The sequence below is a fragment of the Orycteropus afer genome, unplaced genomic scaffold, assembly GCF_000298275.1.
Source record: "Orycteropus afer afer isolate SDZICR_OR568_19922 unplaced genomic scaffold, OryAfe1.0 scaffold00156, whole genome shotgun sequence".
Taxonomy (NCBI): Eukaryota; Metazoa; Chordata; class Mammalia; order Tubulidentata; family Orycteropodidae; genus Orycteropus; species Orycteropus afer.
This window is the reverse complement of record NW_006921743.1, coordinates 1,474,085-1,497,337: the sequence shown is the minus strand read 5'-3', so window position 1 is coordinate 1,497,337 and position 23,253 is coordinate 1,474,085. Positions and strand designations below refer to the sequence as shown.

The following is a 23,253-nucleotide window of genomic DNA, read 5'->3' as shown; positions in this document are numbered from 1 at the left end:
GCCCTTCAGGTCTGGAATTGAACCCACACCTGTGGTTTCCAGCCAAACAAAATATAGGCATATGAGTTGAACATTTACCTGAGGTAGATACACCCCCTGGAGAGAACAATCATGGGAGAAAGAAGGGCTGCTTATGCACAGGGAGACAGGTCAGGGGGCAGGAATGTATGGAGGGATGGACACTGGGAAGAAGTAACTATGGGGCGGAAGTGGAATGGGAGCTGTTGCATTGTGGTAAACTGTGGTCAATGACATGAGACAAAGTATATGCGAACTACTGTATGGAAAGTGAATTTGCTCTGTAAATCTTCACCCAAATCACAATAAAAAAAAAAAATAAATAAAATATAATCCAATCTTTCCTCAATGGTTCAACGTCACCATTACAAACAGAATGCAATGGTGGTGATTAGCTTAATGAGTATATATCATCATCTATAAATTCACCACATCTTTTACCCAATTTTTCCAAACCTTTGACCTGCACTGTTGCTGTCTCCTAAATCTACAGTACCTCCTTACACAAATCAGTCCCAAGAATGCCTGCTGTTCTATCAGCATTTACCTGAGGGTAGCCAGGGAAAAGCAGACCACCAAGCTTTATTCCCTATTGCTCCTGTTCAAGAAGCTATCAACTGTTATCTCCCTGACATTAGTTTTGAATGGTGTCCAAAAAAATGACAATAAAGAAATACTAGAATTTTGGCTTTTGGTAATCTGATTTAAGAAACCATTACTTTTAATGGTATACTGGCATAGTGCCTAAGGCTTCTGACTGCTAACCAGAAGGCTGGCGGTTCAAACCCTTGCATTAGAATAGATCACAAATCACAGACCTAAGTGTTGAATTTAAATATTATTCAGTAATGTATTTTAGGTTTGTAATTATCCAGGTGATGACTAAAAATTATTGTAACTCACCTAATAACTGAAATGTTACCATATTAAAATCTATGGACTAGTTTGAATTTCTGATACAAAAGGTATTTTAACCTATCTTAACAATTTGTAAACACTATTTATTTTTTTGTTATGCCAAAGATTTTAATTTTTTTTTAAAAGTCTGTGTCCAGCATTAAAGCACAACTACAATAATATGACCTCTGGTGCTCTCCCGTCTTCCAATATTACCTTTACTTAATGGATTTATGCTTCCCAAGTCCCTTTCCAGGCCAAACTTTACAATACATATATCCTCAAATATTCTGCCTACTCTTGCTAAAGACTGATAGATTGACAGAATTTCAGGCATCAAGACAGACAGCAGGGTCACTGTCCTGGGAAAGCAAAGCTTTGTCTAACATCGTCATCTATGATATCACATGCTGCCAACTCCTGAGAACGCAAAACAAATCTTGGCAGAGGCTTAAAAGACAGTAAATGTGCCTGTTCCGCTAGTTACGTGGAATCTTCCAGATTTTGATATTATCTTTTCAATTATAAAAGAAAAGCATCATTTTAGAAAATATTTAGAGGCTCAAAAAAGAAAAATCTACCATTTTTTATATAGTCTACATGTTTTTTGTAAGCTCACAAAGTTAACACTCTCTTGGCATTGAAAAAAAGGGAAAAAAGGTCACTGTGGCTAGAATATCAAGAATGAAGAAAAGAAGGATATAAGAAGTTAGAGGTGTAGGGAGAGGACAAAAGGTGAAAGCAAGGTCTTATAAATCATGTTAAGCAATTAGTTTTTGTGTGCACTTGTTTTGTTTTGGAAAGAGGGTAGATGATAATATAGATGAGTGGCATGATCAGATTTGCATTTTAAGAAGTTCACTCTAGCTTTAATAGATATACTCAGCAATTGGCAGAATTCTTGCATTGGTTCTGCAGAGGGAGGGCTATTATCACAAGAAGGGTCAAGTGGAAGCCACAAGAACTGCCTCCATCTGGGAAAATAGTAAACCAAAAGCAATACTACATTCCTAGAGGGATTGCAGAGATTGTGCCACCACCAAGGACTTGAGGGATACAAAGGTGGTGCCAAACGGGCAAGGAGGCTGCATCTTCTGACCTCCTCCAGCTCCATAAAAGGAAGAAAGAATCACCATCGTAGCCCAAGGCTTATTCCTCCTAGGCCAGATATGCCACCTCCCTCCAGCCCTTTTACCAGCCCTGACACCAACTGTTCCTCCTTCAGCACCACCACCTCTCTGCTGGGTTCAATAATTCACTGCAGTGGCCACAAAGAACTCACAGATTATGGGGTTTATTAGGGAAGCAACAGGCTACAATTCAAGTTCAGAAATACACTCAATCTCTCACAACCAGCTGTCTCACTTAGCAGCCAGCCATCTCTCTCTCAGCAGCACATGTCTCTCGTGTCTCTCTCTCAGCAAGTGCATTTCTCTCAGGAGCGCGTTACTTTCAGCAGCACATCTTTCTTAGTCAGCAGTCAGAGACTCCTTCTGTCTCCAGGAGGGCTCCTTTTGAGCCTGGCAGAGTGGCCAAACTAACCAATTCCAACATCAGAATTCTATACACCTGAGAGAGAGAGAGAACTTCCCAGAAAAGTACTTCATGCCACTCTCAACAGAAATATACCCCAGATGGATAACTTTAACAATGCCATGTTGCTCATGGCAAATTCTACCATGCATTTTATAAAGACTTATGGCTAGAAAAGCCACAATACGTGATTTACTACACCACAGGTGGTAATTTCTACTATATCCTCCTATTCAACTTGCCTATTTGGCATGTGCAAAAAAACAGATGAAATGTTGTACACTTAACCCAGTGACTCCACTGAAACTACTTCTTCAGATGTGGTTTCACTGCTCCACTAAATTAACACATCCCCTGGTACACAGTATGCAGCTACTAATCTGGCAAATGTTTCTTTCTCCATCCTGTTGCCATCAAGTCAATTCCAACTCATAGCAACCCTATACAACAGAGGAGAACTGCCCCATAGGGTTGTTAGGCTGCAATATTTACAGAAGCTGACTGCCCCCATCTTTCCTCTACAGAGCAGCTGGTGGATTCAAACTATCGACCTTTCGGTTAGCTGCCAAATAGTTAACCACCGGGCCACGAGGGCTTTTTTCTCCAGACCTGTTAGTAAAGACACCAGAAATCTGCTTTCAGCCTTGCATGGTCAGCAATATACCTTCAATAACCTATCTCAGGGTTATACGAATTCTCCAGGCTTGTATCATAATTTACTCTGCAGAGACCCTGACTGCCTCTCTATTCTATAAGACATCAATCACACTGGTTAGGCTTAGTGAGCAGGAAGTAGCAACTACTATAGACTTACTGGTAAAATATTTGCATGTGAAAGGGTGAGAAATAAATTCAACAAAAATTCAGGGGCTCTCCACCTCAGTGTAATTTCTAGGGGTCCAGTAGTGTGGAGCATGTCAAGGTATCTCTTCTAAGGTGAAAGGTAAGTTGTTGCATATGGCCCCTCCTGCAATTGAAAAGGAGGCACAACACCTGGTGGGCCTCTTTGGCTTTTAGAGGCAACAGATTCCTCATTTGAGTGTGCTACTCCAGTCCATTTACCAAGTGAGTTGCATAGCTGCTAATTCTGAGTGGGGCCCTGTGGTGGTTATATTTGTGTGTCAACTTGGCTAGGCCTGGTTGAGTGGCTAGGCAGCTGGTGGTAGTTACTCCCCATGATGAGACTGGCAATCAACTCCATGGTGGGATCCACCACAAGCAGCTGAGTAGCTGCCTTTGGGATGTGGTTGGCTTCCTGTATATAATGAGAAGCTCTGAGTAAGGTCTCTAGCCTATGGCATGCTTGGAACCTGCATGTAGCCATGTCATTGCTCAGTAGCCTGCTGTGCTCTGTCAACCTTGGGACTTAAGTTAATGAATGCCCTGCTGTGTGGTTTGGTAACATCAGGACTGTGCCTTTTTACTTGTCAACCCTGGGGCTTCTCAGCCTCAGCAGCTAGCAGCCGTCTGAGTGAAGAAATGCCTCTAGCTCCAGTGGGCCAGGGGCAGGAGGCAAAGTTGGACCCCAAGGTTGAGGGGCTTTTACCCAGCCGCTAGAGCCTGGCACTTTGAACTTGGACTTAAAGCCTCCAAATTGTAAGAATAAACTCCTGTTTGTTAAGACCACCCCATTTGTGGTATATTTCCTGTCAGAGCGGCACTAGGTAACCAGAACAGGCCCAGAACAAGAAAAGGCCCTGCAACAGGTCCAGGCTGTTGTGCAAGCTGTTCTGCCTATGACCTGGCAGATCCACTGGTGCTTAAAGTATCAATGTCAGACAGAAATACTATTTGGAGCCTCTGATAGGCCCCTATAGGTGAATCACAGCACAGACCGGTAGGATTCTTCAGCAAAGCCTGCCATCCTCTACGGATAACTACCATTCTTTTGAGAAACAGTTTTTGACTTGCTACTGGGCCTTACTAGAGACTGAACACTTAACCATGGGCCACCAAGTTACCAAGCAACCTGAGCTGCCCATCATGAACTGGGTATTCTCTGACCCACCAACCTATAAAGTTGGATGTGCACAGCAGCTCTCCACGGTCAGATGGAAGTGGTATATAGACGAATGGGTTCAATCAGACCCTGAAATCACAAGTAAGTTAAATGAGGAAGCAGCCTAAATACTCATGGCCCCCACTCCTGCTACATAACTATTCCTCTCCAGCCTGCTCTTATGACCTCACAGGGAGTTCCCTAGAATCAGTTAACTAAGGAAAAGAAAACTTGGGGCTGGTTTACAGATCGTTCTGTGTGATATGCAGGCACCACCCAAAAGTGGACAGCTGTAGTACTTCAGTCCCTTTCTGAGACACTTCTGAAGGAAAGTGGTGAAGGGAAATCCTCCCAGTGGACAGAACTCTGAACACTACACTTGATTTTTCAGTTTGCTTGGAAGGAAAAATGGCGAGATGGGCAATTTTATACCAATTCATGGGCTGTAGCCAATGGTTTGGTTGAATGGTCAGGGACCTGGAAAAAAATATGATTGGGGAATGAGAACAAGGAGACCTAAATAGACAAAAGACATGAAGATATTTGTGTCCATGTGAATGTTCAGCAAAGGGTGTCCTCATCAGAGGAAGATTTTAATAATCAAGTAGATAGGAAGACATTTTCTGTGCATACCAGTCAGTCTCTTTCCCCAGATACTCCTGTCATTGCCCAATAAGCTCATTAAGAAAGTGGCCATAGTGGCAGGAATGGAGGTTATACTCAGCAACATGGACTTCCACTTCTCAAGACTGATCTGGCTATAGTCTTTGCTAAGTGCCCAATCTGCCAGCAGCAGAGACCAACACTGAATCTCTGATATGCCAGCGAGGTGGCACATCTTGCAAACTGGTACTAAGCCATGTTGACCATTCCCACCAGAACAATCTTACCTGTTCCTATTTCTAGGAGGCCACCAGCGGAGACCTAGACTACCAACACCTTCTTCCTACAAGCCTTCCTTTTCTCCAATCTCTCCTATTCCAATCTACTGTATCCTACTTTAAGATTAATCTTTATCCTTTCCATAAACTCCTCTCTATATACAGCAGAAATAGCTCTATCAGGCTCTTTTCGAGGAAAAAAAGTACTTCATAGTGAGATCCCAGGTAATTACTGCTATGCAAGTTATCATGATAGTGTCAAGGCTGAGTTTCAATCCTACAAATATCAAAGCAAGCTATATTTATTATTATGAGAAGTACAACAAATTATTATAAATTGTCTTTGAGTAGCATTAGCAGTTCCTTATTACATCAACAAGGAGCTCTGGTGGCATAGTGCCTAAGGCATTCAACTGCTAACCAGAAGTCTGGCGGTAAAAACCCACTAGCTACTTCTCAGAAGGAAGGTTGGGCAATCTACTTCCATAGTGACACTGCCTCGGAAACCCAAGGAAGGATCATTACGAGTCAGATCTGACTCGATGGCAATAGATATTACATCAATAATCACTAACATAGTTGGAGATTTGATTTAGCATAAAAATTGCCAGTCTTTGTTCTGCCAATATAGAAACTGGAGTATGTAAGCACTTAACCTCTTTGAGTCCTAGCCCTTGTTTGTAATATAAAAAAAGTTGTATGTGTATCACTCTATGTTCCCAAACCCAATAAGGTATCATTAATTGAGCGCTTTCCTAATGAACCCAAACTAACATAGTCATCTAGGAGATTAACACCTATGGAGGAACTGGCACAGGTGAAATCGTTTTGTTATTCTTGAACTATATTTAGGAGCTCTGGTAGCATAGTGCCTAAGGCACTTGACTGCTAACCAGAAGGCTGGCGGTTCAAATCCACCAGCCACTCCTCAGAAGGAAGGTTGGGCAATCCTACTTCCATAGTGATACTGCCTCGGAAACCCAAGGAGGGGTCGCTATGAGTCGGGGCCGACTCGACGGCAAATAACAACAACAACAACATATAACCTTTGGAATTCCTCCTAATTTTAAAGGTCTATGATTCTACAGAATATAGAAAACTCTAAAGCTATAGAAATGTATAAAAAATTCCACTAATTAAAATTCACAATTAACTTGAGAATACTTCTAGAATCTAGAAAGTATTCTGAAATTTTTATCAAAATTATTTTTTGTACAGTTTTAAAATAATTGGTTTTGAAATTTAAAACTGTTTTTTAACAAATGTCAGTTTGACAGGTTCACTGCAAATTCATACTTTGGTGACAATGTATTTTGGAACACTACCAAAATGGTCACAGAAATTTTATATGGGCATATAAAAGTTACACATCTAGTCTTGGAAAGTAATTTCTGGAAAGTTCAACATCATGAAACTTAATTTTTTTTTTTACATTTACCTTTTTTCTTCTTTTGCTCTCAGCTGTTCTTCCTGTCTCAAAACTTGAACCATAATAGATTCAAAAACTCCACTTGTCAAGCCTGCCAAAGTTCGCGGTGTTGACCGACGCCTTGTTGAAGTACATGCAGTTCCCTTCTCATCCTCCAATCCATAATAGCCTCTAGATGTAACTGCTATCGTTGTCTTTTCTCTCAAGTGCCTTGGAGAAGAATAAGTCAATTCACAAGGTCAAAGGTCAAATCTTCTGGATAAGCAATAAACCCCCTTAACCAGTATCTTAAGAAAACTCCTTTTTTGTGGTACATCCTGATGAAACTAACAGCTACATAAAAAATATTTAGTTAAAACTTACTTAGCTAGTCTCCAGATATTTATCCTCTCTACACAGTTTCTAATTTTTCTTTACTCATTTCATAAAATAATTTCCCTGTATTTAAATACACACACACACACACGCACGCGTGGGACTAAAGCATCAAAATTAAAAACTAAACCACTACCTCTTTAATAGAAAAAAATTTAACTATTTGCAAAATTAAATATAGCTCCTTTATACATCTTTATATCTCTCCACAGATTTCCTACTATCATTGGTATAGTGCAATGGTTAAGTGCTTGGCCCCAGATGCTCAGTGGCAGAAAGATTAGGCAGTCTGCTTCCCTAAAGATTGCAGCCTTGGAAACCCTATGAGGTAGAGTTACTCTGTCCTACAGGATCACTTTGAATTGGAATCAACTCAACAGCAACCAGTTTGGTTTAATCATTGTTGGTATAGGAAAACGTACAATAATACAAAAACTTTTGGGTAGAGAAAATTTACAATGATACAGTTTGAAGAATGAAGCATTCTAATATAAATTTTCAAGTTAAGAATATGGAAACTTTTCTCACTAAACTGTAAAAAGTGTAAACTTCTACAATAAATGTCTCCTTACCCTATGACATCTTTATTCCAGTTTTTAAAGATAATGATGAAAAATAGTTTCTTAGCAGTTTGCTTAATTATCCATAAGTCCCCTATGATAAAATCAAGTAAGTGCTCAAAGAAGTAAACATTTATTATGCTGGATAAGAAGTTATATAAATTAAAAGTTGACTCTATAATCATGTTTCCCTGCTGATTAAAGTATTAAGTTACTTGGCTAAATCTTTATGTAAATGAACCAGAGACTGACTAATTTTATGCTGTAACTTCAGTCTTATAGAAGAAAAATTACTTTTTAAATAGTATTCTCTCAGAACAAAGATCAAGAAGTAATTAATATCCTTTATTACTCAAGAGAAATAAAATTTCATGTGCTTTGATATTTATCACTAATAAAATACTATGCAATTTCTCTCATGTCAACATGTAAAGATTAAAAAAACTGATTATTACTCGGTGTTTGAGAGACTATAAGAAAATTCTCCTACTACATCAGTGGGCATGTAAACTGGCAAAGCCTTTCTAGAAGAATTTGGTAATAATCATGAAAATTTAACATGCACAAAGCCTTGGCCCATCATGTTTCAATGGAGCTCCTTTACAGAAACACATCTACAACTGTAGGCAACAAAACACACACACAGCACTGTTTGCTATTTAAAAAATAAAACTAGAAATATATACTAAGAATACAATCCAAAGTCCTTTTATATTACATACAGGACCTACTATGATACGGCCTTTGTCTACTATAACATACATGATTTACACTTGTGGTGCAATGCCTAAGGCATCTGACTGCTAACCAGAAGGTTGGCGGTTCAAACCCACCAGCTGCTCCATGGAAGGAAGAAAGGAAGATGGGACAATCTACTTCCATAAAGATTTACTGCCTTGGAAAGCCAATAGGGGTCCCTATGAGTTGGAATAGACTTGATGACAGTAGACTTGGTTTGATTTTTCTTTATGCATACATTGGGAGATACATAAGCCAACATTTTTAGAAAGCTAGATTATAAAAGTTTAGAGACTACTTGCGGTGAATTGCTTGATGTGGCCCTTCTAGCCACTGTCCTTCATTCTGTGATGTATTGTAGATCCTATTATCCATGCCTGTTTGGGGTGGTATGGTAGTTAAGGTCGGGTGTCAACTTGACTGGGCAGCTGGTAGTAGTCATTCCCTATAATGACTGGCAATCAATGCTGTGGTAGGATTTGCCTTGAGCTGCTGATTGTTAAAGCCATCCACTTGGATTATTTCTGTTGAAGCAATGTAGGTGGACTGTATCTTGAATCCTGCCTTTTGGGAGGGTATAATTCAAATCACCACCCTTAGCTTCCTTGAGGGTATACCTACAAATCTCCTGGGAAGGTTCGCCCTCCTCTTGTTCTGGGTCTGTATTTTGGCTCATCCTCACCTCATCCCTGGATTTGAGACAGCAACCATCATCTGATCTGCTGATCAAGGTTCATCAAACCCCAAGAATTGGGAGGATCCTTCAGACCCACTCACGGATCTGGGACTCGCCAGCTTTCCAGCCTCCACCACTACTACATGAGACGATCCCTTGGGTGTCTGAGTTCTTTGAGGCCTTACAGAGAAATACAGAACACTAAGATGGGGGGAAATCACTGGGAGGAGAAGGAGTTAATGTTTGAAATGATGGAGTGGCATGGTAGTTTGGACATTTGGGACATCTTTAACCTCTGCCTCACAGGGACCAGCCTTTTGCTGATCTCTCTGAGAGAAATTGTTCAAGCAATTGGTGTCAGAATGGTGGGATTCGCAGCAATGGCCCAGACTCTCTGAAATATGTGGTTTTGGGAGAAAGGACATAAATGGGAAAGTAAGAAACCTTTGGCTTCTGGATGGGATAAAAGACACCCATGGATTGAAGCAGCTCTTGCACTGAGATCAGTCACCAAAGGCAAAAGCTATTCATGGGATTTAGGAGAGGTAGCTCTAACTCCTGAGGAATTGGCTAGTTGCATGTATATGGAAATACAGAATGACAAGGAAAAGGCGAGACTTAAAATTTCTTGGTTACTGTTATCAGCAATAGTTGCAATGGCAGGGAAAAAGAATGTAAAGCCGGGATGCAGCACTGAATCAAGCTCAGATTCAGTCAAATTAGAGCTACGACCGCTAGTTTCAGGGCCTACTCAGAAAGAAAAAATTGTGTCAGAACAACAAGCAGTACCAGTAGGACCACTGGTCACCAAAAAGGTAGTCTGGGAAGGGAACAGGCAAAGCCAAGAAACTACTGGAAGCAGAGGGTATAGTGTGAAGGAGATGCTTCAGTTTGTAGATTGGTATCATCAGCTTCCTGAGGAACCTTTACTAAAATGGATTGTGAGAACAACTAATTTAGGGGTGGCATCTTTAGTTTTGAATACTGCAGAGTAGAAGAGTATGTTTGGATTGATGCAAGACTCACAACTCACTATGGAACAGCCACAAATGTTGATCCAAGATCCATTTACAGGCAGGTTAACCCAGAGGGGGCATCCAGTCTGTTGGAATGGATAAAATCTGCAGTCAGGTTTGTGTATTCTGAGAAGGGAACTGCCCCTCTCCCCCCTCTAAATACGACCTGGAACACTCCAGAGGAAGCAGCTAATATGCTGCTTATGCAAGCCATGCTGGAATGGCTTTATAGTGATTGGGATAATCACCCAATGAGAATGCCCCTTACACAGGTCATGGCAGATAGGGTAATCAAGGGAGCCCCTTCTACATGGGCACCCCATGTAACTCTGCTGTTGCAAAACAAAGCAACAATTTGAGAAACTGTATCAGGTCTATTAGCACAACTTCCCCGCATGGGTTTTACAAATCCAAGAAGCATAAGAGTGATTAATAATAGGAGAATGGAAAGGGGCGATAGGCAAAGAACTTATCTCAGCAGGTTGGAGATTTTTCGATGGTTGTTAAAGCATGGGATGAATATAGCAGACATTGATGGAGTTGAGACAAGGGTGCCGATGCAGCACTATAGGAGACTGGGCAGACCCATGGAAACTCCTGATGGTCCCACCACCTTAAGGAGGCCTAGACAGGTTTGATCTATTCATTCCATTCAGGAGGAATTTAAAAATAGGAACTTCTACCTGGGACCAGATGAAGCACAGACTCAGCTAACTGATGAAGCCAGAGACTGACAGAGGGGCTAGGGTCTTCTAGTCCAGCCCCCAGCAGGGGACCTTAGGCCATATACACATATGTGGGTAAAATGGCCTGGGGGTGGGGAAGAGACCTTCTTGGGACTCCTGGACACGGGAGCCCAATGTACCATCATCCCAAAACCTGTCAAAGGGGCCTAAGGTTAGACTAGAGGGATATGAGGATGCAACAGGTGATGGGACTAAGGTGAAAGTGTGGATGAGAATTGGAAGATTTAAACAGATGTTGTATGAAGTAGTTGCATCTCCTTTACCTGAATGTATTATCGGTATTGATATTATGTCTAATTGGAGAAATCTCCCTCTACCTGATATTGTAAAACTGAAAGTGTGTAAGTCTACCCTTAGGCTAGTATTGATTGGATATACTAAATTGGAACCATTAGAATTGCCTGAACCCACTCAGGCTGTTAACTTGAAACAGTATAGGGTACCTGGTGGACAGAAGGAAATTAGTGCTTTGATTAAAGACATGCTGAAGGCTGCAGTGTTGGTGCCAACAAATTCTCTGTATAATAGCCCTATATGGCCTGTGAAAAAGGCAGATGGCTCATGGAGACTGACAGACGACTACTGAGGCCTTAATAAAGTAATGTCACCAGTGGCTTCAGCTGTTTCAGACATGGTATATTGGTGGTGCAGAAAATACAACAGGCCAAAGGAGACTGGTACTCAGCAACTGATCTTGCAAATGCCTTTTTCTCCATACCAATCTTGGAAAAGAGTCAGTCACAGTTTGCTTTCACATGGGAAGGCTCTCAGTATACTTTCAGAGTTTTGGCCCAAGATTATCTGAATTCATCAGCTTACTGCCATGGCTTGGTTAGGAGAAACTTGGACTTGGTGCAGATTTCAAGTATGCTGATACATTACATTGATGACATTATGTTGGTATCAAACACAGAAGAACAGGCTAGGACAGATTTGAAAACAGTGATGACTCACATGACCAACAGAGGCTGGTTAATAAATCCAGCAAAAACCTAGGGCCCTGCCCCAAAAGTGAAATTCTTGGTAATAACTTGGGCAGGAGTCACCTGTGACATTCCACAGGTAACCAAAAATAAGTTGTTGTCATTACCTACCCCCAAGACTAAGCAGCAAGCCCAACATTTAATTGGTTTATTTGGATTCTGGAGAACACATATTCCACATCTGGGTATATTGCTTGCTCCTATCCATAAAGCCATTAGGAAGAAAAGTACATTTGAATGGGGGCCGGAGCAACAGCAGGCTAAGTCTGAAATACAGAATCCGGTCTCACTATCCTTGCCTTTAGGTCCTTATGATCCACATTCAGACATGATTTTAGAGGTGTCTGCTACAAGCGCTTATGCAGACTGGAGCTTATGTCAAAAACCTGAGAATGCTGCCATACGACGACCACTGGAATTTTGGACTAGAAAGTTTCCAGATGCTGCAGCATGATACACACCATTTGAAAGGCAATTACTTGCCTGCTATTGGGCATTAATTGAGACTGCCTCAATGACAGAAGGGCATAAAATTATTATGAGACCTGAAATACCTATGTCTTGGGTGATGTCAGAGAAACACTCTAATAAGGAAGGTGGTGCCCAAAATAGTTCCATAATAAAACAGAAATGGTTTACTCAAGAACAAGCAACTGGAGGGATACAAGGGGGCCCATCATATATCCATAAGCAGGTAGCCTCCTTTCCTATAGGTCCTATCCTGGAACCACCTGAGGAACTGCCAGAACCCATTGCCACATGGACAGTGCCATATGAACAACTTTCTATGGATCAATAGAAGGCTGCTTGGTTCACAGATGGCAGCTCCAGGGTACATGGACAACAACTGACACAGAAAGCTGTTGCATTAAGACCAGCAGACGGAAAGACCCTTATTGAAGAAGGTAAAAACAGGTCAGCCCAATTGGCTGAACTGCACGCTGTCTTCTTAGCCATCATGGAAGAATTGGGCAATGGTGAGAGCCCATATGTTTGGATTTTCACTGATTCATGGGCAGTTGCCAATGGCCTGGCTATATGGTCAGGCAAATGGGTGATGGAAAATTGGGCTATTCAGGGGACACCTATGGAAAGCACTCTGGAGTTCAGAGGACACATTAGAGTAAGCCATGTCGATGCCCATCAGAAGAATCCCCTTCCTGGATCAGAAGATGATTGCAATCAGCAAGTGGATATGTTGGTATGCTCCCTTGAGGTGGCCAACTGGGTTCATGAGATGAGTGGACGTGGGGGTGCTGCAGCAATGCAGAGATGGGCTGAATTGAGACACATCCGTCTTGCACCCTCTGAGGCACAAAATGCCAATAAGGACTGCTCTCTGTCTGTCAGCAAGAAAGACAGAGGTTACAGATGGCTATGGGGCAGATTCCCTGCAGGGGAAGGCCTGGCACATAGCTGGCAAGTCAATTATATAGAACCAATGACACCCATGGCTCCAGGTGTCTATAAACAGGTCCTCACAGGAATACTTACTCACTGTGGACTGGGCTTTGCTTATCCTGTGACAAATGCAAATGCCAAAACACCATTAAAGGATTGGAACAAAAGATATTCTCCCAATTTGGGCTACCAAGTTATATTTCCTCAGACAAAGGAACGTACTTTACATCCCACAGGGTGCAGCAATGGGCCAAAAAACATATTAAGTGGACATACCATGTGGCATACCATCCTCAAAGTATTGGTTTGATAGAGAACTGGAATGAGCAATTGAAACATTTGTTGTCTAAAACTGGGGGAGATAAAGGCCTAAGGGGCTGGCTCACACACCTTCACGAATGTGTGCTCACACTCAATATGAGGGAGGCAAAGGGAGGATCAGCACTTGACAGATTCCTATGCTTTTCTGCAGAATCTAGGGAAGAAGGGGTGGGGGAGGATGCTGGTGCCACTGTACAATTTTTCCCCACATCACCTAACATTGTTTTCTTCCTGCCAGCAGCTGTGGTCCCTGGACCTGGGATGCAGCTGCGGATGCCAGAGGCTGGGGTGATCCATAAGCAAGAGACTGTTTCTATACCCCTGAACCTGTATACCAGAATTCCCAAGGGCCTTATGGGATGGATTATACTTTCTCCCCATCTGCCCAAACTGGGGCTGACAGTGAATACTGCCATCCTGCCCAGTGGTCGAGATAGTGCACTAGTTTTATACCTGGGTAACCATACCCAGCATGAATGGGAGTGGACTGAGGGGAAAGCACCTGCTAGAATGATCTTGCTACCAGCAATCTGGATAAGCACAACGGCTGAACTTGATGTCCCCATCCAAGGTGGGAAAGTCTGGGTAAAAATAAATGATGAATGGAAGGAAGAATAATAGCTAAAGGTAAAGGAACGAATAAATGGGTTGTGCAGCGGGGGAAATCCAACATTATGCTGATACCTAAAGACAGACTCAGAACAAAGGAATAATATTATCTCAGTTAAATATTATCAGATACCATAAAGGATGATAATGAGAAAAACTTTTGTATCAGATGGACAAATACAACAGACCTGAATAGCTGGTATCTGAATAATCTCACCCTTAGGACTCTTTGCCTTACTGAAAGACTAATTGTTAATGACCTTGGGACCAGTAATATGATTAGGAGGGGCAAACTAATCTTTCAAGTATGAAAGGGCTAATGGCTAGAAGAGCCAAGGGGTGCAATGCAGTGAATTGCTTGATGTGGCCCTTCTAGCCATTGTCCTCCATTTTGTGATGCATTGTAGATCCTGTTATCCATGCCTGTTTGGGGTGGTATGGTAGTTAAGGTCAGGTGTCAACTTGGCTGGGCAGCTGGTAGTAGTCATTCCCTAAAATGACTGGCAATCGGCTCTGTGGTGGGATTTGCCTTGAGCTGCTGATTGTTAAAGCCATCCACTTGGATTATTTCTGTTGAAGCAATGCAGGTGGAATGTATCTTGAGTCCTGCCTTTTGGGAGGGTGTAATTCAAATCACCACCCTTAGCTTCCTTGAGGATATACCTATGAATCTCTTGGGAAGGTTCGCCCTCCTCTTGCTCTGGGTCTATGTTTTGACTCATCCTCATCTCACCCCAGTATTTGGGACAGCAGCTGTCATCTGATGTGCTAATCGAGGTTCATCAAACCCCAAGAATTGGAAGGATCCTTCAGACCCACACACAGACCTGGGACTCGCCAGCCTTCCAGCATCCACCGCTACTATGTGAGATGATCCCTTGGATGTCTGTGAGTTCTGTGAGGCTTTACAGTGAAATACAGAAGCCTAAGATGGGGAAAATTACTGGGAGGAGGAGGAGGAATTAATGTTTGAAATGATGGAGTGGCACAGTAGTTTGGACATTTGGGACATCTTTAACCTCTGTCTCATGGGGACTGGCCTTGTGCTGATCCGAGAGAAACTGTTCAAGCACTACTGCTCTCATCTGTACCTATAAGCCACCTGATACCCAAAAATATTTTCAAAATAAATAAATCTTCATGCCTACTAAAAAAAAAGCTTTAATCAAAAAACTATTAAACTTATATCCTACTCTCTGATATTTTTTTTACTTTCTATTCTCTAGCTGAAGAACGCAGCATCAGGATTGGAGGAACACTCATTAACAAATCACAATATGGAGATAACACAACCTTGCTTGCTGAAAGTGAAAATGACTTGAAACACTTTATGATAAAGATCAAATGTACAGTCTTCAGTAGTCATCCTCACAACTGGACCAATAAGCAACATCATGATAAATGGAGAAAAGATTTAAGTTGTCATGGATTTCAATTTACTTGGATCCACTGTTAACACCCATGGAAGCTGTTGTTATTGTTAGGTGCCATCGAGTCGTCTCCAACTCAAAGCGACCCTATGCACAGCAGAACAAAACACCGCCCAGTCCCGTGCCAGTTCCATGATCCTTACTATACTTGACGCCATCGTCGCAGCCACCATGTCAATCCATCTCGTTGAGGGCCTTCCACTCTTTCATCGACCCTCCACCTTACCAAGCATGACATTCCTCTCCAGGGAATGGTCCCTTCTGACAACATGACCAAAGTAGGTGAGATGAAGTCTGGTCATTCTCGCTTCCAAGGAGCATTTCAGCTGCACTTCCTCCAAGACAGATCTGTTAGTTCTTTCAGCAGTCCATGATACTTTCAGTATTCTTTGCCAGCACCACAACTCAGAAAGCAAACTCTTCTTCAGTCTTCCTTATTCATTGTCCAGTTCTCACATGCATGTGAAACAACTGAAAATATCATGGCTTGTGTCAGGTACATCTTAGTCCTCGAGGAGACATCCTTGCTCCGCAGCACTTGAAAGACTTCCTTTGCAGCCAACTTGCCCAGTGCTATATATCGTCTAATGTCCTGACTGCTGCTTCCATTGGTGTTGATTGTAGGACCAAGCAATGTGAATTCTTTGACAACCTCAATCTTTTCTCCAATTATCATGATGCTGCTTATTAGCCCAGTTGTGAGGATTTTTGTTTTCTTTATATTGAGATGTAATCCATACTGCAGACGTATTCTTCAATCTTCATCACTAAGTGCCTCAAGTCATCCTCACTTTCAGCAAGCAAAGTTGTATCGTCTGCATATCTCAGGTTGTTAATGATTCTTCCTCCAATCCTGATGCCACGTTTTTTGTCATATAATCCAGCTTCTTGGATTATTTGCTCAGCATATAAATTGAATAAATATGGGAAAAGGATACAATCCTGACACACTCCCTTCTTGATTTTAAACCATGCAGTGTCCCCTTGTTCTGTTCGAGCAACAGCCTCCTTGTCAATGTACAGGTTCCTAATGAATACAATCAAGTGTTTGGGAATTCCCATTCTTCTCAATGTTATCCACAATTTGTCATGATCCACACAATCAAATGCCTTTGCATAGTCAAAACACAAGTAAACATCTTTCTGGTATTCTTTGCCTTGAGCCAAGATCCATCTCACAGCAGTATGATATCCCTTGTTCCACGTCCTCTTCTGAATCCAGCTTGCACCTCTGGAAGTTCTCTGTCAATATATTGCTGCAAATGTTTTTAAATTATCTTCAGTAAGATCTTACTCGCATGCAATATTAATGATATTGCTCAAAACGTTCCACATTCTGTAGGATCACCTTTCTTTGGAGTGGGTACAAATATGGATCTCTTCCACTCAATAGGCCTGGTAGCTGTCTTCCAAATCTCTTGGCATAACCGAGTGAGTGCCTTCAGTGGGGCATCTGCTTGTTGAAATATCTCAATGGGTACTCCATCAATTCCCGGAGCCTTGTTCTTTGCCAATTCCTTCACTGCAGCTTCAACTTCCTCCTTCAGTACCATTGGTTCTAGATTATATGCCACTTCTTGAAACAGATGAAGATCAACCAGTTCTTTTTGGTACAGTGACACTCTGTGTATTCCTTCCATCTTCTTTAGATGTTTCCTGCATCATTCAATATTTTGCCCATAGAAGCTTTCAATATTGGAACTCGAGGCTTAAAATTTTTTCCTCAATTCTTTCAGCTTGAGAAATGCCGAGCGTGTTCTTCCCCTTTGGTTTTCTAACTCCAAGTCTCTTTGCACATTTCATTATAGTAATTGGCTTTTTCTGCTCGAGCTGCTCTTTGAAATCTTCTGTTCAGCTCTTTTATCTTGTCATTTCTTCCATTTGCTTTAGCTACTCTTGCCTAAAGGCAAGTTTCAGAGTCTTCTGTCATCCACTTTAGTGATCTCTTGCTTTCTTCATGGATGATGTTCTTGACGTCATCCCACAATTCTGGTTTTCAGTCATTGGTGTTCGATGCATCAAATCTATTCTTTAGATGGTCTCTAAATACAGGAGGGATATATTCAAGATCATATTTTGGCTCTCACAGACTTGTTTTAATTGTCTTCAACTTCAAGTTGAACTTGCATATGAGGAGTTGATGGTCTGTTCCACAATCAGCTCCTGGCCTGGTTTTGGCTGAAGATATTGAGCTTTTCCATCACCTCTTGCCACAGATGTTGTCAATCTGATTCCTGTGTGTTCCATCTGGCGAAGACCACGTGTACAACTGCTGTTCATGTTGTTGAAAAAAAGGTATTTGCAATGAATAAGTCATTGGTCTAGCAAAATTCTACCATGCAAGTTCCAGCATTATTTCTGTCACCAAGGCCAAATTTTCCAACTACTGCTGATTCTTCTTTGTTTCCAACTTTTGCACTCCAGTCACCAGTGATAATTAACACATCCTGATTGCATGTCTGGTCAATTTCAGACTGCAGAAGTTGATAAAAATCTTCAATTTCCTCATCTTTGGCTTTGGTGGTTGGGGCATAAATTTAAATAACTGTAGTATTAGCAGGTTTTCCTTGTAGGTGTATGGATATTATCCTATCACTGACAGCACTGTACTTCAGGACAGATCTTGAAGCAACCTTTGTGATGATGAATGCCACACCATTTCTCTTTGTCATTCCTGGCATAGTAGATCATATGGTTATCTGATTCAGAATGGCCAAAACCAGTCCATTTCAGCTCACTAATGCCTAGGATATCAATCTTTATGCGTTCTATTTCATTTTTGACAACTTCCAATTTTCCTAGATTCATACGTCGTACATTCCATGTTCTGATTATTAATGGATATTTGAAGCTCTTTCTCCTCAATTTGCGTTGTGCCACGTCAGCAAACGGAATTCTGGGAAGCTTTTCCTTATCCATATGAGTAAGGCTGGTTTTACTCTGATGATGAAGCTCTTTCCCAGTCTTATTTCGAGAGCCTTCTAACCTAAATGACCCACCTTCCTCCTCTGTATTGGATAATGTTTCCGGACTATTCATAAAGTTGGGCAGTGATGCATCAGACAGTGTTTCTCTGCTATTCATATAAGGTTTTCTCTGGCCAATTCTTTGCGAAGTGGATGGCCTCTTCCTTTTTCCTAGTCTGTCTCAGTCTGCAAGCCACGCTGATATCTGTGCACCAAGTGCACCCTGCTGGGTTTGAAATACCGGTGGCACAGCCTCAAGACTCACAGCAACAAGTCACCGTAGCAGGACAAACCAACAGACAAGTTTCTCTCCCTTAGCTGTTTGAAACCTCTCCAACCTCCCCTTACCTGGATCCCTAACTGCTGCCTCCTCACTCTGTCCTGGTCCCCCTTGGCCTTTTTCTGTCCTTTCCCCCCTTGCCATTTGTGGGGCATGGCTTGGGTTACCTCCATTCACCTGGATCCCGCGGCTGACTCCTCGGCTCTGTGCCAATCCCCCTGGCCGTTTTCTGTCCTTTCCCCTGCTTTCTCACCTTGCCATTTTTGGGTGTGGCCTGGGTTCCCTCGCTTTCCCGCCTTGCCGCTTGTGGGGCATGGCCTGGGTTCCCTTCCCTCCTCCCCTGCTCCCATGGAAGCAGCAGTCAAGAAATCAGAATTTGTATTGCACTGGACAAATCTGCAGCAAAATACCTCTTTAAAATGTTAAGAAGTGAAAATGTGACTTTGAAGACTAAGGTGCACCTAAACCCAAGCCTGGTGTTTTCAATCGCCCCATATGCATGTGAAAGTTGGACAGTGAATAAAGAACAAAAAGGAGTTGATGCCTTTGAACTGTGATGCTGGCAAAGAATACCACAACTGTCAGAAGAACGAACAAATCTGTCCCGGAAGAAGTACATCCAGAATGCTCCTTAGAAGCAAGAATGGCCAGATTTCATCTCACCTAGTCTGGTCATGTTGTAAGAAGGGACCATTCCCTGGAGAAGGTTGTCATGCTTGTTAAAATAGAGGGTTGGTGAAAAAGGGAAAGACCCTCAAGAAAACACACTGACACAGTGGCTGGAACAATGGACTCAAGCATAGCAAGGATTGTGACGTTGGTGCAGGACCAGGCAGTGTTTCGTTCTGTTGTTTGTAGGATCGCTATGAGTAGGAGCCAACTTGATGGCACCTAAACACCACCACCACATCCTTTCAGTTGTTACTCTTATTCTTTCTGCATTTATTTTGGTTTTCGTCCAGACCTCCAGTTCCTTGAGTAACTCCTCCATCTTCTCTAACCCAATTCAGCCTTTTCCAGCTATTCACAAAGGTAACTCCTTTGGATCCCAGAATACATACGTAACTGATGTACTCTCATCATCTACTTTGTCTAATTAGCTTTCTGTCTCAGGTACCTTACATACCACCCCTTCTGCATCTCAGCCAAAATATCCTCCACTCTTACACTAAGCACTGTAGGGAAAAAAAAAATCACCATTTTGTAGTCTGCTGTCTAATAAACCTCAACTGGGCTCTCAACTCCGCCAAGGCTTCTTTGAATAAAGTCTGCTATTTGTTTGATTCTCCTTAGCAGCAATTTCAAAAGTACCACTCACTACTCAGCAAATGACGATGTCCACCACAAATTCCATAGAAAAAAACAACAGTTTTTAAGAGATCCATTAGCTTCCTGCCTCTCAAAAAACAAAATTAGCCCATCAACAAAAGAACAGATGACCAAACTATGGTACATACATACCATGGAATATTATCCAACACTAAAGAATAATGTAGAATCTGCAAACATAGAATCATCCACATAACGTGGATGAACTTGGAGGGTATTATGCTGAGTGAAGTAAGTCAATCACAGAAGAATAAATATTGTATTAGTTCAGTTTTGTAAAAAGTCAAGGAAAGGTTTTTATATGGAAGAAAACTTTGTTGGTTAACAGGGATAGGAGGGGAGGAGAGGGAACATTGCTAGATAGGTACAGACAACAAAGACAATCCCTTTTACATATACAACACTGCGTTATCAGGGATAACAAACACAAATCTAGGGTACATAAATGGGTAGACAGGCTGAATGATCAGGTAGGTATGTCTAGGCAAAAGGGTATATACCCATGACCATACATAAGGTTGGCAGACGATATTTCTACATAACACAGTGGCATGTGGTGTAAGAAAGTCCATATAATTTCTTTGGCACAACCAACCACCCTGATGGAGGGAGATGCTGGACCTGGGGGCTCAGGACTGTGGTCATGGGACATCAAGCTCAACTGGCATAACATACTACACAAAACCATTGTTCTATATTCTACTTTGGTGAGTAGTGACCAGAGTCTTGAAAGCTAGCAAGTGGCCATCTAGATGAAATGGTGGGTCTCTCCTTGTCCAGAGCAAAGAAGAATGAAGAAAACCAAAGATGCATGGAAACAATTAGTCCAAGGAACCAGTGGACCATGTGAACCTCAGGCTATATGACCATGAGACCAGAAGAACTAGATGGTACTCAGTTACCATTGTCAACCACTCAGAAAGGGATCAGTACAGGAGATCCTGGATAGGGTGGGAGAACAATGTAATAATGTGGAACAAAACTCAAAATTATAAAAAAGACAAGCGGTTTGCTAGAGCCTGGTGAGATCTCCAAGACAATGGCCCCTAGCTACCCTTCAGGTATGGAAATGAATGTACTCCCACACTCCTGTGACTTCCAGCCAGAATGATAGGCATATATGTTGTTGTTGTTGTTATGTGCTGTGGAGTCAGACTTGACTCACAGCAACCCCTCCTTGTGTTTCTGAGGTGGTATCACTACGGAAGTAGATTGTCCAGCCTTCCTTCCAAGGAGTGGCTGGTGGGTTTGAATCACCAGCCTTCTAGTTAGCAGTCAAGTACCTTAGCCACTACACTACCAGAGCTCCTGATAGGCATAAAGGGTGAATATTTATATTAGGTAGATAATCGCCTTAGAATGATCAATCATGGGAGAACAGAAGAGCAGTATTTGCACAGGGAGATAGCACAGGAGGCAGGGAATGTATAGGAAAGAAGGACACAGGGAAGAGGTGGCTACAAGGAGGAAGTTGGAAGAGTTGTTAGACTGTAGGAAATCGCAGTAAATGTCATGAAGCAAAATATGTATGAGCCACTGTATGGAAAATGAATTTGCTCTGTAAACTTTCACCCAAATCATAATAAAAATTTGAAAAAAAAAAAAAATTTCTGAATCCAGACTCATTCTCACTTAAGTTTCAGTGAAAAATTTGCCTCCCATCCTCTTACAAAAACTGAATTTTCAGAATTTGCATTTCATCAATTACCTTCTGCATCTTTAACCTTTACCCACTAGTTGCCTTTATCATATACATATAACCAAGTTTACAAAAACAAACCTTTCCCCTTGAAAAGAGTTACATCTAAACTGCTTGTCTTCTTCACCTTCCATTCATAATTCAACCTGCTATAATCTGTCATCCATCTGCACTCAATCTATTAAAACTGCTCTTCCCAAATGATCTTCCAGTTGTGAAATTTAATAGGTATTTTTCCACTCTTATTTCACTCTCTCTGTACTCTTTTTGTACTCTGATTACTCTCTGTCAAGAACTTGAACTAGATTTTTGTATAAAGAGCAGTTTAAGACAGGAATGTTCATTTATATTTATTCAAATGAATGCAAAAATATTTACTCAGCAACAGGGATTCAGTAATGAAAATGATTAAAACTTTATATATAAGGGATGAAAAACATAAAAAACAAAGATGACTTTTATAGGTTTATGCTGAAACAAGTGCAGCACTTTTCACAATAGCCAAAAGGTGTACATAACCGAAATGTCCATCAACAGATGAATGAACAGACAGAACATGCATATACACACATCAGAATTCTATTCAGCCACAAAGAGAATTGAAGTCCTGATGCATATATCACAATATGGATGAAAACTGAAATCATCATGGTTAGGCAAAAGAGTCAGCTGCAAAAGGACAAACACTGTATGATCTTATTTATATGAAATAAATAAATACAGGTATACCTTGTTTTATTGTGTTTTGCTTTACTGGACTTTGCAGACACTGTGTTTTTCAAAACTGAAAGGCAACCTTGTGTCAGTGATGTCATTTTTCCAACACAATGTGCTCATTTCATGTCTGTGTCACATTTTGGTAATTCTCACAATAATACAAACTTTTTCATAATGCCATTATGCACCTAATAGACTACTCAGTACAGTATAAACATAACTTTTATATGCACTGGGAAACCAAAAAAATTTGTATGACAAGTTTTATTGTGATATTCGCTTTACCGCAGTGGTCTGCAATCAAACCTGTAATATCTCTAAGGTATGCCTGTATATGGAAATCAAAGATTATTAGTTGTTACCAGGAGTAGGAAGAAGGAGGAGTTTTTGCTTAGGGGGCACTAAGTTTATGTCAATGATGTGGAAAAGGATAGTGAAAATGGGTACACAACTTGAAGAATGCAATCAATGTCACTGAATTATACACATGAAGAAACTGTTACGGTGGTATGTGTCTTGTTATGTATGTTGTTGTTGTTGTTGTTATGTGCCGTCAAGTCGGACCCGACTCACAGCCACCCCTCCTTGGGTTTCAAGGCAGTATCACTACGGAAGTAGATTGCCCCATCTTCCTTCCGAGGAGTGGCTGG

The 23,253-nt window shown here is 41.5% G+C and overlaps 1 protein-coding gene across 1 annotated transcript in view; it reads right to left on the bottom strand.

Annotated features, from left to right (window-relative positions):
* KIAA2026 (KIAA2026 ortholog) overlaps positions 1 to 23,253 on the bottom strand; it is a 164,692-nt gene that overhangs the window by 96,234 nt on the left and 45,205 nt on the right. Inside the window, exon 2 of the mRNA XM_007946324.2 lies at positions 6,767 to 6,967. Within this exon, the coding sequence (XP_007944515.1) occupies positions 6,767 to 6,967 (201 nt within the window). The remainder of the gene's footprint in view (positions 1 to 6,766; positions 6,968 to 23,253) is intronic.